Source organism: Poeciliopsis prolifica, unplaced genomic scaffold, assembly GCF_027474105.1.
Source record: "Poeciliopsis prolifica strain line A6 unplaced genomic scaffold, Auburn_PproV2 SCAFFOLD001, whole genome shotgun sequence".
NCBI classification, from domain to species: Eukaryota; Metazoa; Chordata; class Actinopteri; order Cyprinodontiformes; family Poeciliidae; genus Poeciliopsis; species Poeciliopsis prolifica.
In genome coordinates this window covers 1,604,252-1,620,408 of record NW_026562376.1, presented here as the reverse complement: position 1 = coordinate 1,620,408, position 16,157 = coordinate 1,604,252, and the positions used below count along the sequence as shown (strand labels likewise).

At 42.6% G+C, this 16,157-nt stretch overlaps 1 protein-coding gene across 1 annotated transcript in view; it reads left to right on the top strand.

The window, feature by feature from the left end:
- tmtc2b (transmembrane O-mannosyltransferase targeting cadherins 2b) overlaps positions 1-16,157 on the top strand; it is an 85,512-nt gene that overhangs the window by 43,622 nt on the left and 25,733 nt on the right. The window contains 1 exon segment of the mRNA XM_055033959.1: positions 14,369-15,203. Coding sequence (XP_054889934.1) covers positions 14,369-15,203 — 835 coding nt within the window.

The window sequence follows — 16,157 nt, the reverse complement described above, 5'->3', positions numbered from 1 at the left end:
AGCAATGAATTAATCATTTACTCAAATATACAAACTCTAAAAAGACATTTGCTGAAAGAACAGGACGGTCCAAATGTCACCATCCTGCTGAGATTTACAGGCGTTATTATCCTCCTATTATATTCCTTTTTGAAGCCAGTCAATTTTCTTATTATACAAAACTTGATCTAATATTTCATTCATTTCTTAATCTAAATATTCCTCATTATATTTCATGTTGCAACTCCTGAACTCTTTAGTTGTAATTTTGTAGTTGTTTAACTAAAATGTTAAAAGCTCAGATGTTTAAATCTCTGAAGTCGTATTTATGATGATCGGTCATGACTGCAGCATCAACAAAGTTCACCAAGATTAGCTCTAGATGAAAGGCTGAATGAAATTACACCAAATCAGTCTGTTCAAAACATGAATTATGAGAATCAGTTCTGCAACACTGCTGCTCTCTTCCACAAAGGGGACGATGACACTGTGTGAGTTGTCCTTTCATTTTGAAGATCTTCCTCCTCTATGGGAGAGAAAGTATTCACAGCAGAAAGTTTAAAATGTGATGCAGTTCAGCCTGTCATTTAGAAAACCTCCATCAGACTAACTTCCTGTTTGGGCGAGCGAAGCAGAGAGACGCTGGTCACATGGAGGAGAGTTTCTGAACCAGTGGGCTGATGATCCATCACTGCTGCACATTCAGAGCGTTTTGCTTTCTGCCTGTCGGTTTGAGGCCGATGAAGAGGAGCTGCTCTTCTGGACTCTAAGTAGCAACACTTTGTTAATTGTTTGATCAAAAATACATGCTTTTCAATTGCAGCTGGAGAACTTTGAGTAGATTTATCCTTTAAACGGTAACGTCAGGTTCTAATATCTGTTGGTGAACAGAATCTGTAAAGAGATTCAACCAAACTCTGTAAAATCTCTATGGATGAAAATGTTTCTGATTCCTCCTAACCAGAGTGATAAAGCCACTGACTTCATAAAATGTGAATGTTCTTATTATGTACAATATTTCACAGTATCACACCATCAGTTCTTAGCAGCTCTGCTAATCCACCTCCTTTGCTTTTGCTCCTCTTCCTCCTGGTCTCTTTCTGTTTCTCTGTTTCATCTCCTCTGGGATTTCAGTTCAGTTACTGAGATGCTAATCAGTGTACCTTGTTGCCATGATTATGCATTAAAATAACTGTCTGAAAGCAAAAAGCAAAGAGCAAAACTCAGAGTAGAACCAGAGAGAATATTGATGACTGAATAGCAACGATTCGACCAGAAAGAAATGAAAACTGACGGCCCGACGCCAACATGCTGCGCGAGAGTCTGGCTGCCAGTCCTGATCCAACAACAGTACAACTCTGCCTTAAATCTAAGGCTTGAGTTTAGATTTAATTTAGTTTTAAAAAGCAGCATAAAACCTACAGCTGCTGTCGGTTTTCTGTTTGGTTTGAGTCCAGCAGCTTCTACAGGGTTTTCTGTGTCTATCAGCTCTTAACACATTATGTGATGCCTTGAAAAGTGGAGAAAAGAGTGTCATTATGTTGCTTATTCAGATAGATCTTTACTGTGCTGATTATTAACCCCATCATGGCCGCATGCTGCTGCAAACTCAGGCAGTGAGTTGATGGAGTTCAAATGTAACATATTGATTCCATAATTACACCTAATGTGGAAAAACATGCTCTTTATGAGGCTCTTTGCTGCACAGCGTTAGTTAATAGGCTCGTTTTCTATGCAAGACGCTAAAAGTTGATTAGAGCTCCTAATTTAGCTGAGGAACAAACGCAGTCAGACAGTGTTTTTCGCAAATACAGATTCTGTTTCTGCATCTCTATTAACCAGTCAAATGAATGTTAAACACGTGGAAATGAGTCTGAATGGAAGAGAAAGAGCTGAGATAGGAAAACTGTTCCTGTCCGTCAGGCGGTCCAGTGTAAACGCCGCCTCTTTCCTCTGGAGTTCAGCATCCACTGTTCTTTTGTCATTTTTAACTAGGAGTGGAATATGTTTTTGATTTCTGGAGCGTTCAACATCAGCCGGAGTCCTGAGGGGCCGACGCTTCCAACACGACCGCGGAGAAGCTTCTGAAACCCTCCGCTGAAACGTAACGCTCCGAAACCGTAAATGGGAGGAAGCAGATTTATCTTGCTGATGTCATGTCAGCTCCTTGCATCCATCCATTTCCTCAGTGCCATAAAGGCTTCCAGGGAAATTCCAATATTCCTCTGGAATCATCAAAGTGGACAGCAGAAAAATAATTCCCAGATCTGGGACAAGACTCAGCTGGCCCTGAGTGGAAGTCAGGCTGCATCTTTTCTCGCCTCCTGTTTTCTGTTCGCACGTCTCCCGTTAGTTCAAGGTCACTGCTCAGGGCGTGTGTGTGTGTGTGTGTGTGTGTGTGTGTGTGTGTGTGTGTGTGTGTGTGTGTGTGTGTGTGTGTGTGTGTGTGTGTGTGTGTGTGTGTGTGTGTGTGTGTGTGTGTGTGTGTGTCTGCGGGATGCAGCTGATGGAGTTTGCGTCGGTGAAGAGCTCAGGTGCTTCAGAGCGGGTCGTGCCAGAGAGGCCAGACCTCAGGAACACTGGAGAGTCTGAGAGTCGACAGAGATCCAGATGTGAGATGTTGCAGTTTCTCTGCAACATATTTTCATCCAATAGAGGTGAAGCAGCGGTGTCCAAAGTGTGGCGCGGGGGCTACATGTGACCCTCTGGATAATTTTGTGTGGCAGATATGATCTGTAAGCAGAGACGACGGTCAACAATCACCCCCTAAAAAATCAGCAAACTCTTTTATTTGCTTCAATAGAAGCTTACATTAGATGAGCAAATAAAATAGTAAATATTATGAATTTTTGTGTTCAATGATAGTAAACAGTCTGCTGTATCATCCCAGAAGCCCAGAACAAATGACAACCAGTGTTGAACACAGATTCTGTTTCAGAAGCGGAAGGGAAACCCAGCCAGGCTGTGCGTTTTACCTGCGGCTCACAGATGCTCCTCCGTGCTCTAATGGTTCCTGTCACTGTGTGATAGATTGAGCCTGGTGGGCTCGGCTCGGCTCGGCTCGGCTCGGCTCGCGCCCTCCCTCACCCACCTGCCCTCACCCACCTGCCTCCCTCCTGGGATGCTGAGTGTGGAAAACGCCTGCATGGTGTCAACCTGCTGAGCCTGGTGGGACTGTGCAGGACAGCAGTTCACCGTCTGGAGGAACTTTAGAAAAACTGATTTCATTTCAATCACTCATCATCCAGTTGATCAATCAGTTCATTTTATTATTCAAATTATTTTAAAAACTTTCGGAGGAAACGCAGCAGAGCATCGAGTCGTTGACTCACAGCATTCACTCCTCCAGGCCAGCAGGGGGCGACGGCAGACGATCACCTTGGCTTACAGCAATCCCTCATACAGAGCATGCATGTGGCGACAATAGGAAGAAACCTCCCGCAGGACCAGAACCGGGTTCAGTACCAGGACCAGAACCAGAACTGGGTTCAGTATCAGGACCAGAGCCAGAACTGGGTTCAGTACCTTCTGACCAGCTGAGACAAACACAGAAACAGAAGAAGTGAGAAGTTTTGATGTGAAAAGTATAAATGTAGCAGCAGGGAGGGAGAGCGATTCGGCGCCGGCAGCATTGCCCGCTGATGCCGTCCTCTAGGAAGGAGCCAAACACAACCGGGTCGGTACCGGGTCTGGCATTAAAATCTTGATGACATCTTCAGAGGAAGATTTGGATCCTAATTCTGTTTTCGTTGTTCCATGTTGGTTCCTGTTGGTTCCCTCCCAGCAGTGACATTTATCACAAGACAAAAGATTTCTGCAGTTTTTCTGTTTTGTGCTGAAAGATGCTGAAAAGGAAATCACTGATGTTGCCACCAGTTCACTTAGACAACCTGACTCCAGCAGAAACAGATGTGCTGTTAGCTTCCAGGACGCCCTTTTGCAATAAAAAGTCTTGAATCCCACTACATGACAAACAATCTGTGTCCGATGAGACGGTTGCAGCATTTCGTTTCTGCTCCAACACAGTTTTTTTCTTCATTTCTTATTTAAATGATTTCTGGGGCTCTTGGTGTCAATTTGGATCTGCGGTTGCCTTCTTGCATTACATGCTCCGCTGGTATTCAGAGAGAAAGTGATGCATGAGCAGCCATGCGATGCTCTGAGGCTCTCAGCAGCCTGGGTGAAGAAGCCACTCTGATGCAGCCGAGTGTCGGCCTTTGGCAGCCGTTCCTTCGTCTCAGCGCTCACAGAACAACCCGATTGTTTTCTCTTCTTTCTTGTGCAGTTGCTGAGTTGCAGTTTTCTTCCTCAAACATTGGTTAGATTGCTGTGAGTGAAATGTGCGCCAGCCCACGCCCAGATCTAATTTCTGCTCTGTGACATGTTGGAATGATTATCACAGCGGTGGAGCTGAACCACACAGGACGGTCGGGAGTCATAAACACGGACACAGACGGTGGAAAGATTCTCCTGGAGAGAGATCAAACATCTCAGAGCAGCTTGTTGCGTCATCAAACATCGTCCCCATTACCATGACATCCAGCCCATCAGGGCCTCGCTGGGGATGAATTATTTGAAAACAGTTTGAATAATCAGGTTTAGTTTGTGTTTCGGCGTTCTGCTGCAGCTGAAGGAGATAACGGCGCTTTCTTTCTCTGCTTCCACATCTGGAAAATCTTCTCTCGGCCGTCAGACTCAGCCGTAATCTTCAGACTCACCGGTGCAGCATAATAAGTGAGTTATTATGCCCTTGTGTGAATTTGAGTCTGCGTTTGCAGACTTAGAGAAACTTGGGTGGTGTGCCCAGAATACTCCCACAGCATTAAAGCTTTCTTTCATCTCTCGTTCTGTTCCTGTCTTTCTTTTTCCCTGACCTGCCCTGTTTTCTTACTGGAGCTTTTTTTTCTCTGTGAACATCTTTGATTTACCGTCTTCACTGAAAACTGAGAATTAAAACAATCCAACGAGTCCTGAAAGATTTCTGATGCTGCAATCACTTTTATGATGATGCTATCTTTTTATTAGCTGGTGCAGCAGCTGAAGGGAAGGTTGAACTATTTTCTTATCATCACAAAGGCCTCTCAGTTTTCCACCTGGCCTGAGGTTTTGTTTTGAGCAGTGGAGTGCTTTTATACAGATATTGTAGGAAAATCCTGTTTAAACTCAACATATTGAAGCAGTTAGTGAAAATATTAAAGTTTCCAAACAAATGTTTTCAAAGATTTCTGTCTCCAGACTCGTTCACCAAATCTCATCACATTTCTCACATTTAAATGTTTTTCGATGCATCAGCAAACTTATCAAGAGAAAAAACATAAGACAGTAGATTCATTTCTAAAACTTTGGAAAAACTAACTTCTCTAGTAAACATTAGATTTTTAATGCAACTCTTCACATCCAACAACTGAGGATTTTGTTTGTCGATGTTCATAAGAAGAAAAATATCTGCTGACTTGTTTTTAAGCAGCTGATCTCAGGCTCTGCTGCAGCAGATAGCTGGACTACACAAGGTCTGTGCAGTCAGCACATTTACTTGTGAAAACATAAAAGAAAATTGAATTATTTATGTTTCCTATTAATAAATAAATCTTAGCAGGGTTTCTTTTGCAGTCTGGAAAAGCCTACAATGTGATTTTATTTCCTTCCTTATCTTTATTATTTTACATTTTTTTAACTTCAATAAAGTCATCGGACGATAATGCCTAAATAACCAAAATAAAGTAGTAATATTACTAGAACAAAGTAATAAAAGTGAAAACAAGTTTTAATATCATGAGAATAAACTAATATTAAGTAATAATAATAGACCAATTCCCATAACTTTGTATATTTATTTTAGCTGCATAATGAGGTTTTATCATAATCTTACTCCTGTATTGATGAATGTTGCTTGGCGATGGAGCTGCAGGCTGCATCACTTCTTCTCCATCTTGGTTCTGATTTTCTGCAGCCACTGGAAGCCATCACATCTCACCAGCAGCCATCTTTGTGCTGCTGGCAGAGATCCAGTCATGTTCACCTCTCACCAGTAAAAACAGCAACAAATGCTGTGGTGTCAGTGAGGCCTGGTGGTCACCCTGTAACCTGAACCAGAGAACAGAAGACAGAGTTCAGCTGGAGGATTTCTGCCTCTGATGCTCCATCAGCTCCAGCTTGGACTCATTGTTGCTCATGTTCTGCAGCAGGATCTCTCCGCCTCCACAGAGTAATTCTAGAATCCCTGCATGCACAGGACAAACTGTTGACTTCTCCCCTCCATCCTGGGCTCCACAAAGCCGGCCCTCCGCACTAACCTGCTTCATCTTCCTCCTCCTCCTCCTCTTCCTCCGCCTTGAAGCTTGAATCAGCATCCTGTCACAGTAAATTTGCAGTCGTGGTCAAACAGTCTACTTGACCCTCACAGTACAAAATAAATGGGGGAAATGAAAGGCCAGAAACGAGACACACTGGGTTTATTTTTCAAACCATTACTGAGGTTTCACTCAATAAATAACTCCAGAAATATCAAGGGGTCTGTGTCAACGTTGGTTTTCCATTGTCATTAAGCTCTTATTGCTCTGTCTGCTTGACTGATTTGGTTTTCAGAATAATTTAACCCCGTAATCCCTGAATGTACGTGAAACTGTACAGAATCTGTTACCACTTGTATTTCTGCAGTAAAACCTTAATTTAAATACATTTGAACATCAGACCTACTAGTAGTAAATTCAGGTTCACACCTGAACTTACAGGTATGTAAATTCATCCATAAGGAATGAAGCAGTGTTCAAACTTAGTATGTTTTTTAAAACATGTGTTTTTTGTCTGAGTGTTTAAATGAAGCCCAACAATTAACTCTGGTTTTATTTCAAATGTCATAAACATGGAGATGGAAAAGAAAAGACTGGAAAAATGTTTGAAATGAAACAAAGAAGCTTAGAGAGAACAAGTCCAGAAGTCTGCAGAAAGAGAGAAAATAAAGCTACAAACAACATATGCATGTATAATAATAACCACACTCAACTTTCCTGCCTCCTGGGTGTCCTCAGGGTTCTGTCCTAGTGCTCCTTTCCTTTCATCACTAACGTCTTCCCCTTTGCCAGTATTTTCTGCACATTTAGCATCCATTGTTTGGTAGATGACGCTCAGCTCAAACATTCTCAAATCAAATTGTAACAAAACTCAATTTTTCCTCCATGGCACAAAACCCATAAGATCCGTCATGTTTCCCTCCCGTCTGACTGAATCTGGACTGAATCTGGACTCAGACTCTCCGGTCCAGGCAGCATGCTGTTTCATCCAATGTTTGCACTGGGAGCGAATGAAGACAGCTTTACAGTCTGTTTTGCATTTTTAAAGCTTTTCACTTGATTAGCTTTTATATTTGACATTCTTGTAGCTTTGCAACTCAGCAGAAACCTTTGAAAAACTTTCCTCCTCCCCCTCCTGCTCAGCAGATAGAAGGTCAACTCTACAACAGAAGCTTCTACTTTTGGACATGTTTGCCAAAAGTTTTGCTCTTCCACACACATTTCAAGCTCAGGTTTTACTAGCCTCTGAGAACTTGGCAAAGTGGAGAATTTTCCATTGATCATGAGATTTTATTCTCTTTTTTTTATGGGCTGCTCATATTTTTATCCTGCATACCTGTAGCAAACATTGTACATTCAACCAGACGTTCGTTTTTTTTCTCTTCACTGAGAGAAAAAAACAGAAACATTGCATCAAAAACCAGATGTTTACATCCACAGTATCAAAAGACTCATGATATTTTTATTTCTCATCAAAGTCAGGGACAGTGATCTGGATTTTTGGAGACGTGGTCTGATAAAACCAATGATCATCTTTAGTTTAGAGGCAAAAAGAGAGAAGCTTGCCAGCTGGAAAATGTTTCCCCATCGTGATGTGATTGTGTTTTGCTACAGGAAGGACTGGTGCGCTTCACAAACAAGCTTGGGCTTAAATGATCTCCCAATCATTTCAGTGTCTCCAAGATGACCAAGTCCAGGTTTTGATCTCTGCATGGAGGAACGAACAAACATTTGGCAAAACATGTGAAATCTTGACAATGGGGCAAGATGTTTCTTATTGTTTAGCTTTACCAAACAGAAATATGTTTGTAAATCCAAACTGGCCTACAACCAGCAAAGCTTAGCCTGAATAAATGTTAAAATAGGAAAAAAAGTTTGTTCTTCATACGGTTTACAGTCCATTAGAGGGAGGCCCCTGGTGACCCCGTTAAGATCCCTTTGCTTAAACTTTGAGAGGGACTTTTACAGCATCACTCTGCCTCGTCCACAGAGTTTTTCAGGATCAGAGGCTCAGTGAAGCGAAGCGGGAAGCTGGAATGTTGAGTGAAGGTTTTGAAAGAAATGAATCCCACGTTAGTTCAGTGATTATGGTTAATAAAATCTGACCAAGACAGCATGATCTGGCGTGTTTTACAACATCTCGGTCGGAAAGTTTCTTTCTCAGATGTTTTTGCTTTAGTCATTTGGGTGTAGGCTCTCCTGCTTTTTCCACTGTTGGCCTTTAGGAATCAGGGCAGCAGTAAAAAAATAATATTTACCAGTCAATTAAATAATTGGTTTTATTTCCAATAAATCTCTGGTGACTGTTGGCTCTTTTCCAGTGATTTTCTCTTTCAGACTCGGCTGTTTGGACCAGCCAGATGAACTGACTGGACGGTTTCTCACTGGTTCACATGACTTAAACGTTTGGTCCTGAGCTGATCATTGAGGTTTCTGAGGTTTCACCTCCTGACCTTGTACTCCTCAGCTTCATATCCTAAACTGATGCATGCAGTTTATCTGTTGCAACTATAAATATCTGAGTTGAATTTTGGATAATTGTCTGTGGAATTTCTTCTACTTTGTGCTTTCAGTAGATTCTGAAAGATCTGATTATTTCAAATGTTTGGTCTTGTGATCTTGGTCATCCATTGATGAAGGAGAAAATTGCTGCTCTCTGGTTATCAACAGAATCCCAGTTGGTTGAACCTGAAATTTCAGTTGGTAAATTTGATTCCATCAAGTCTGGGTCCTGATTCCAGTTTAATGCAGCATCAGCTAATGTAGAAGCTCTGAGAAAACTTTATCTCTCTGCATGAAGTTTGTAGGAAAATGTCACCAGACAACAGTCAGCACTGATATTGGAGTTACTTAGATAATTTACTTTAAAACATAACATATTCACAATGAAACACTGAGCTTGCAAAATTCGGCTCAAACTAATTGAATGGAAGTTTAACCAGTGGCCAAGTTTTATTTGTGGCATAATAAAAAGGTCACATTGTTGATCCCATTTAACTGTGAAATCAAAGCAGTTGACTAGAAATACTCTAAATCACAACCAAAAACTGCTTTTACTGCTGTCATAAATACTGAGGGAGAAGTGGAAGAGACAAAGGAGCCAGAAGAGCTAATCACAGGTGAGTGGGTGCAGCTGCAGAAGGGAGCAGGCAGAGGAAAATAGTTGTGAAGCAGAAGAGAAGAGAAATATTCTGGTAAACAGGTGGGCACATCTCCACTACATTATATAAAACTGAAGACAGTTAAATATGGAAATTAGGTTTTTGTTACAACTGTTGCTATGAAAAAAGAATGTAATTTCCTGTATGACAACAATCCTGCTCCTCGTGTTATTCTGTACCCAGAATGCCTTGCTGTAGGTCTACAGTAAACAGTTTAAAATCTACTGATATCCTGTGTGCTTTCTGACACGTGGGTATCATTATTACCAAAGTTAGCATTTTAGCATGAGCTAAATGCTAAATTGGTATAGTGCTTCACCATTAGCTCAAAACAATGTTTGTGTGGCGCTTTAGCGTTATCTAAATACCATGTTCCTGTCAGCAGAACGAATGTCTATGATTAGTGCTTCAGGGTCAGAGCAGCTGACCTTTAGTTCGCCGTCCCCGGTTCTGTCCTGATAGCTCTCCATCCCAGAATCTTGGTGTGTTGGACTGAAGCAGTGCAGCTGATGAAACGCTCCCAGGTCCTGAGGGCAGTTTGTGCTTCCACTACTCAACTGTGTTATGGCATCTAAAATTGGACAAACTGCTATTTTACAGGTGATGATAATTTCTCGATGCGCATACGAGGCATACTGGAATACTAATGGCGTTTGTCAGAAGTGCTATCCAGAACAAACTGTAAAATCTTATTAATGAGGGAATTTTTTTAATGTCCAGCTGCTGGTAATCCGAAACACATGTTGGGAAATTAATAATTAGACTCTTATCTTGTTCGGCTTGCTGAGAATCAGCTTTTCCAGCCAAAGGTACTTTTCTGTCCCAGAGATCACACCAGCTGTGTCTGATAAGGAGGAGAGATGGATGGAGAAGTTGCGGTTCGGGTTAGATTAGCTGTTCCAGCGGTTAGGGAGCAAGGACAAAAGCAGACTTCATATCCATCCATCACCTCCTCAGAAAGATTTATGCAGAGGTGGAGGGGAATGTGGCGTGCTTACTAAACCTGAGCTTCCTTTGTGTTTATGTGTCCCTTCATCTGAAGGTGGTAATGCTGTTTGATTGGTTCCCTGAGCTCATTTTCACTTCCATTACAAGTCTATCAGAGGAAGGCAGGATCTTGATGAAAGAGCCTCTGTAGACAATTGATCTCAGTAATGATGAAGAGGACGGAAAGGGCCAGACGTGCGTTTCTTTCTCAGGATTCCTGCTCAGGTGCTCACTGGAGTGTGAGCCAGACATGGCTTTGCACTTTGATGGGCTTGTTAGATGTGTTGTGTGATGGATTGCTCTTAGGATACTCTTGAAACCTGCTACCTGTGTGGCGCACAGCACAATGCCAATTATCTTTAAAAAAAACTGTGCATGTTCTCTAAAATGTTTTCTAAACTAATTAAATTTATACTTTGCTGCAACCTTTGCTCAGAACAAACAAGGTGTTGTTGGAAAAAACAGCCGCAGCTAAACGAGGCAGGAATGGGCTCAAAGCAGGGTTTCCCTTAATTAGCCTGTTTTGCATTTCTCCAAGGATTTTTCATCCGCATGCCAAATAAAGCTTAAATTGTATCAGTTTAGAACTGAATGTGCTGGAAGCATAGAAGAGATGAAAAAAGTGTGTTCTCAAACCTCCCCTGGGTTGCGCTAAACCACTTATTTCAGGCTAAACTGGATTATTGACAAAAGACACAAAGCTGGACGGCTTGAGTTTTCATGCATAATGGGGGCTGAAGCTCCAGGCTGGTGGCTGAACTGATGGATATTTAACTGGAGGATGCACAAGATTATTTATTCATGAGAAAATACACGTCGGGATTGTGTTTCCGCTGTAGTTTGTGCCTCATTACACTCCTGGAACAATGCAGGCAGTCTATTTTTTGCTGTCACATTTTATTTTTCTTAGAAAGTCGGAGCGTTTGGTGATTTAAGCCTTGAGCAGCAGCACTGAGGTCACAGCTACAGACTGAAGTGCAATCACAGGGTTGTTTTATGTTTTCACAGAAATGTTCTTTTGCACAAAGAAAACACAATGTTGAAATGCAGAAGAATAATTTAAAGCAAAACGTAACATGTGGATGCAGTCAGGATGGCAGTGATTCTGGGAGGAGTCGGGATGACTTCCCTGTGCATCGATGAGCCAAGTTGGAGTGAGCATGTTCTGGAGGATTCCAGTGGATCACCAGTGGATCCTGAACAGCCAAACACGCTTGATTCAAATAAAAATGCTGGTTATGTCTTCTCTCATGGTTCTCGCCACAGCAGCAGCTGAACAGACCTGCAGAAATGAGTCAGAAACTCAGCAGAGATCAGTCATGTGATTCATGCTTGGTTTCAGTGAAACGTTCTCCAGCCTGGCCGGATTCCCCACAGTGGGGTTTCCTGTAAGCTGCTGTTTGGAGCTGCCAGAGTTCCTGAGATCCAGTTGAAAATTTCAGTAAATCTGAACTGAATGTCGCTGCATCAGAACCTGGAGGTCCAACGCCGACCCATCAGTGTTTTTGGTGAACTCTGATTAGCTTGAGGTCGCGGCGTTCTGCCGATCAGCTGCAGGCTGCAGAGGCTCTCTGGTTTCCAACGAACCGTTTAGATTTCATTTGAAACTTGACGCGGCAGGACATCTGTCTGTTTCTCCAGTTTTATTTTAATTAGGCATCAACAATTCATCCTTCCTGTTTCTAAGATTGTGTTGCTTTACTGTCTGAACAGAAATATGTTTTTTTCTTTTCTTATTTTGTAGCATTCAAATAATATTTGACTACATCTGGAGTTTCCTTGTGAAATTCAGCAAAAATCAGATTTTTCTTTACTGACTTTGAACAAGCAGTTCATTTATTTACTCACTTCTGTTCACATCTTGATTATTAAAATTTTCCACTGAATTCTTAGTGTTTTCTGAGAATAAATCAAAGTGAAATGCTTTTCTGGACTGAAAGTATGACCTTCTGTTGCTAAGCAACAAAACAGCTTCCTGGGTCGTTTTCAGTCCTGACCTTTTTCTGTTTTCCATAAACCGTCATAGATACGATGGGCTCCAGCTCCAGAGATTTATCTTTCCGGCTCAGAAGTTGCATAAAAAGGCGGTTGGTTCAGGCTGTTGGTTCAGGCTGTTGGTTCAGGCAGTTGGTTCAGGTGGTTGGTTCAGGTGGTTGGTTCAGGCTGTTGGTTCAGGCGGTTGGTTCAGGCTGTTGGTTCAGGCGGTTGGTTCAGGCGGTTGGTTCAGGCGGTTGGTTCAGGCTGTTAGTACAGGTGGTTGGTTCAGGCTGTTGGTTCAGGCTGTTGGTTCAGGCTGTTGGTTCAGGCGGTTGGTTCAGGCTGTTGGTTCAGGCGGTTGGTTCAGGTGGTTGGTTGAGGCGGTTGGTTCAGGCAGTTGGTTCAGGCGGTTGGTTCAGGCTGTTGGTTCAGGCGGTTGGTTCAGGCGGTTGGTTCAGGCGTTGGTTCAGGCTGTTGGTTCAGGCTGTTGGTTCAGGCGGTTGGTTCAGGCTGTTGGTTCAGGTGGTTGGTTCAGGCGGTTGGTTCAGGCTGTTGGTTCAGGCGGTTGGTTCAGGCTGTTGGTTCAGGCGGTTGGTTCAGGCTGTTGGTTCAGGCTGTTGGTTCAGGCGGTTGGTTCAGGCTGTTGGTTCAGGCTGTTGGTTCAGTCGGTTGGTTCAGTCGGTTGGTTCAGGCGGTTGGTTCAGGCGGTTGGTTCAGGCGGTTGGTTCAGGCTGTTGGTTCAGGCTGTTGGTTCAGGCTGTTGGTTCAGTCGGTTGGTTCAGTCGGTTGGTTCAGGCGGTTGGTTCAGGTGGTTGGTTCAGGCGGTTGGTTCAGGCTGTTGTCATGGCGACTGCCGGTTGTTTCTGGACTCGTTTTCTTCCAGGCGTCAGATCCCGGCGCCGGCAGCAATCATTAGCAGACAGAAGCTGCATTCAAAGGTTAATGATGCTCCTCTTCTCACACTCAGTTTGTAAATGACAAAGCGATCAATAGTTCATCCCTGAAGCTGTGATGGTTGAAACATCACATCTTTGGGATATTATAATGCAACGATCTTCTAAATGACTAAATATCACAGAACGTGATGTTCTGATCCCTCTGGAGATTTTAATTCCAGCATTCATTATCCTCCAGTTCATCTTTTTATATCCTGTTTCTTTTTTTCTCTTGAGCTCTAAATGTAATACCTGAATGTTATTTTCAGAAAGTTAAAACTACAGAGCAGATTGGAAACTGTATGTTGGACACTTTGGGAAAGTCGCCTGGTCCGAACATCAGCGCAAGCTTGTGCAGAAATGTGTCGGGTCATTTTTCAGCGCTCCGCCAACAAGTTATTGAACAGCCAACACTTTACATATTTCCTCGGTAGTTCCACGCAATGCAGAAAGTGTTGAATATCGACTCTGTTATGATGAATGGAGTTCATACAGCTGTGCTTGTTTTCTTTTGTCTGCAGAGGCCATGAAGTTAAGAGGAAAAATGATGTGTGTAAAGAAAAGATCTGCTGTTCTCTTTTATTTGAAACAATTGGTGGATTGATTCATCATAAATGTTCTGGTTTTAATAAAGACTGAACCATCTGATCTGGACTGGAGCTGAACTGTTTGGACTGTTCAACCAGAGGAGCTTCTCACACACAAACCTCATTTTGACTAAAGTAAAATAAAATAAATGGCATCTCTCATTTCACTGGTGTTTAAAAAATAGAATTAACTGACAGTCACAAACTTAAAAAAACCATTTCATAAATAATTTTGAATCAATACAACTATTGATACAACAATTCAGTCCAACTTTCAGCCATTCTTGTTTTGCAGTTTTCTCTCTTGTCCCAATATTTAACTGCCAAATACAAGAAGAGATCATTCCTAAAACATATTGAAGGAAAATGCAGCTATCTCCACGCTATGCTCTCTGACATGCTTTGTGTTTGTTGCTGTGTGTGACCCGGTTTTGTGTTTTTGTGTCTGGCAGAGGAAGAACCAGCAGCTGCTGCTCAACGTGTCTCTGTTGGCCGTGTGGGGAGTCGTTTTGCTGGCCTGCCGCTTCTCCTGGATGGGCAACAAGCCGCCCAACTTCTCCAACTCAGACAACCCGGCCGCTGACTCGCCTTCGCTCCTCGCCAGAACTCTGACCTTTTTCCACCTGCCTGCCGCCAACTTCTGGCTCCTCCTCTGCCCGGACACGTTGAGTTTTGACTGGTCAATGGATGCCTTGCCTCTGATCAGGAGCCTGGCCGACTGGAGGAACGTCCACACGCTTCTCTTTTACCTGGGATTGCTTCTGCTTGTTTGGTTTGGCCTGTGGATGCACTCAGCAACCAGGACCAAGGAAACCAATGGGAAAAGCCACCATTACATTAACGGCAGGAATGGGAACAGTAATGGACACAGTTACCACGAACACACAAACCATTCTCACACAGACACCAATAATATTTTCACTCAGAACGGAACCAGCAACCTCTCAGAGAACAGGACTTCACTGCCGACCACTGAGAATGTGGTGGCGTTCTCCCTGGGCCTTCTGGCCTTCCCCTTCCTGCCTGCTACAAACCTGTTTTTCTATGTTGGCTTTGTGATAGCAGAGCGAGTGCTGTACATCCCCAGCATGGGCTTCTGCCTGCTTGTCGCTGTGGGGCTGCGGTCGCTGTGTGTACGGCTGCGACGCAGGTCCTGCAGGAGGGTGCTGCTGCTCTGCAGCGGCGCTGTGCTTCTTCTGTTTGGGATGAAAACCGTGGTGAGGAATCAGGACTGGCAGAACGAGGAGATGCTCTACAAGTCAGGGATCTATGTCAATCCTGCTAAAGGTAAGACTGTCCTGACTGCTGAAATGATTACTTAATAATTGTGATTAATGGTTTATTGAAATAACCGTCAACTAATTTGGTAATGAACTGAAGTTTACACACTCTAACAATCTGCTGAAAGAGTAATTAAACTAAAACTGTACAAAAATATATACTTTTTACATTTAAGATGAAAAACCTTTATCTGTGAATATATTCTACTGGCAGTTTCAGCTTCACGCTGTTCAAATTCTGTAAAAAATATATATATTAAGCTTCTTTTGCTATCCAATCATTAACCCAAAATACAGTCAGCAGATTAGTAAACAGTGTTTTTTCAGCTGCAGATTTTTTTTTTTGCTACAAATGATCAAAGAATGTGTTATTGCAATCTATGCAATAAAATCTTTATTTTCTTATTTTAAAGGAATTGAATTAGTTGCTTATTTGCATCTTTGTTGAATTGAAAATCTGTCAAAATCAGATTAATCATCAAAATGATCAATGACTAAAATAGTCTTTGCAGTCCTAATCGTTTAATTGTTTAAACTTAAGTGCATCCACAGTGGAGCAAACATCTCTGCGTCCAACACGTCACGTTTTATTGCCTGAATAACTGCAGGACGTCTTCCAGCTTTCAATGTCTTTTTGTCTCCAGCAGTTTTCTGCAATACTAAATAATTTAAAGTGAATTTGCTTCAAAATGTCTCCTTCACTCTGGATCACCACAGATAGATGGAGACCTTCATGCACAGAGTGAAAGCAGGATAAAATGAATTCTGCATATGGTGTCAGTGCAGCAGTGAGTTAAAACGGAGTTGTCAGTCTTGATGACGTATTTTCTCCTACTTTCCTGCCGTTTTCTGCTCAGAACGCGTCCCTGCCCGTCCCCGTCTGTCACATCCAGCCGGCCATAAAATATTCAAAAGGCTTCAAACTAATCAGACGCAGATTTAAACCCAAAGCTAAGTTTGC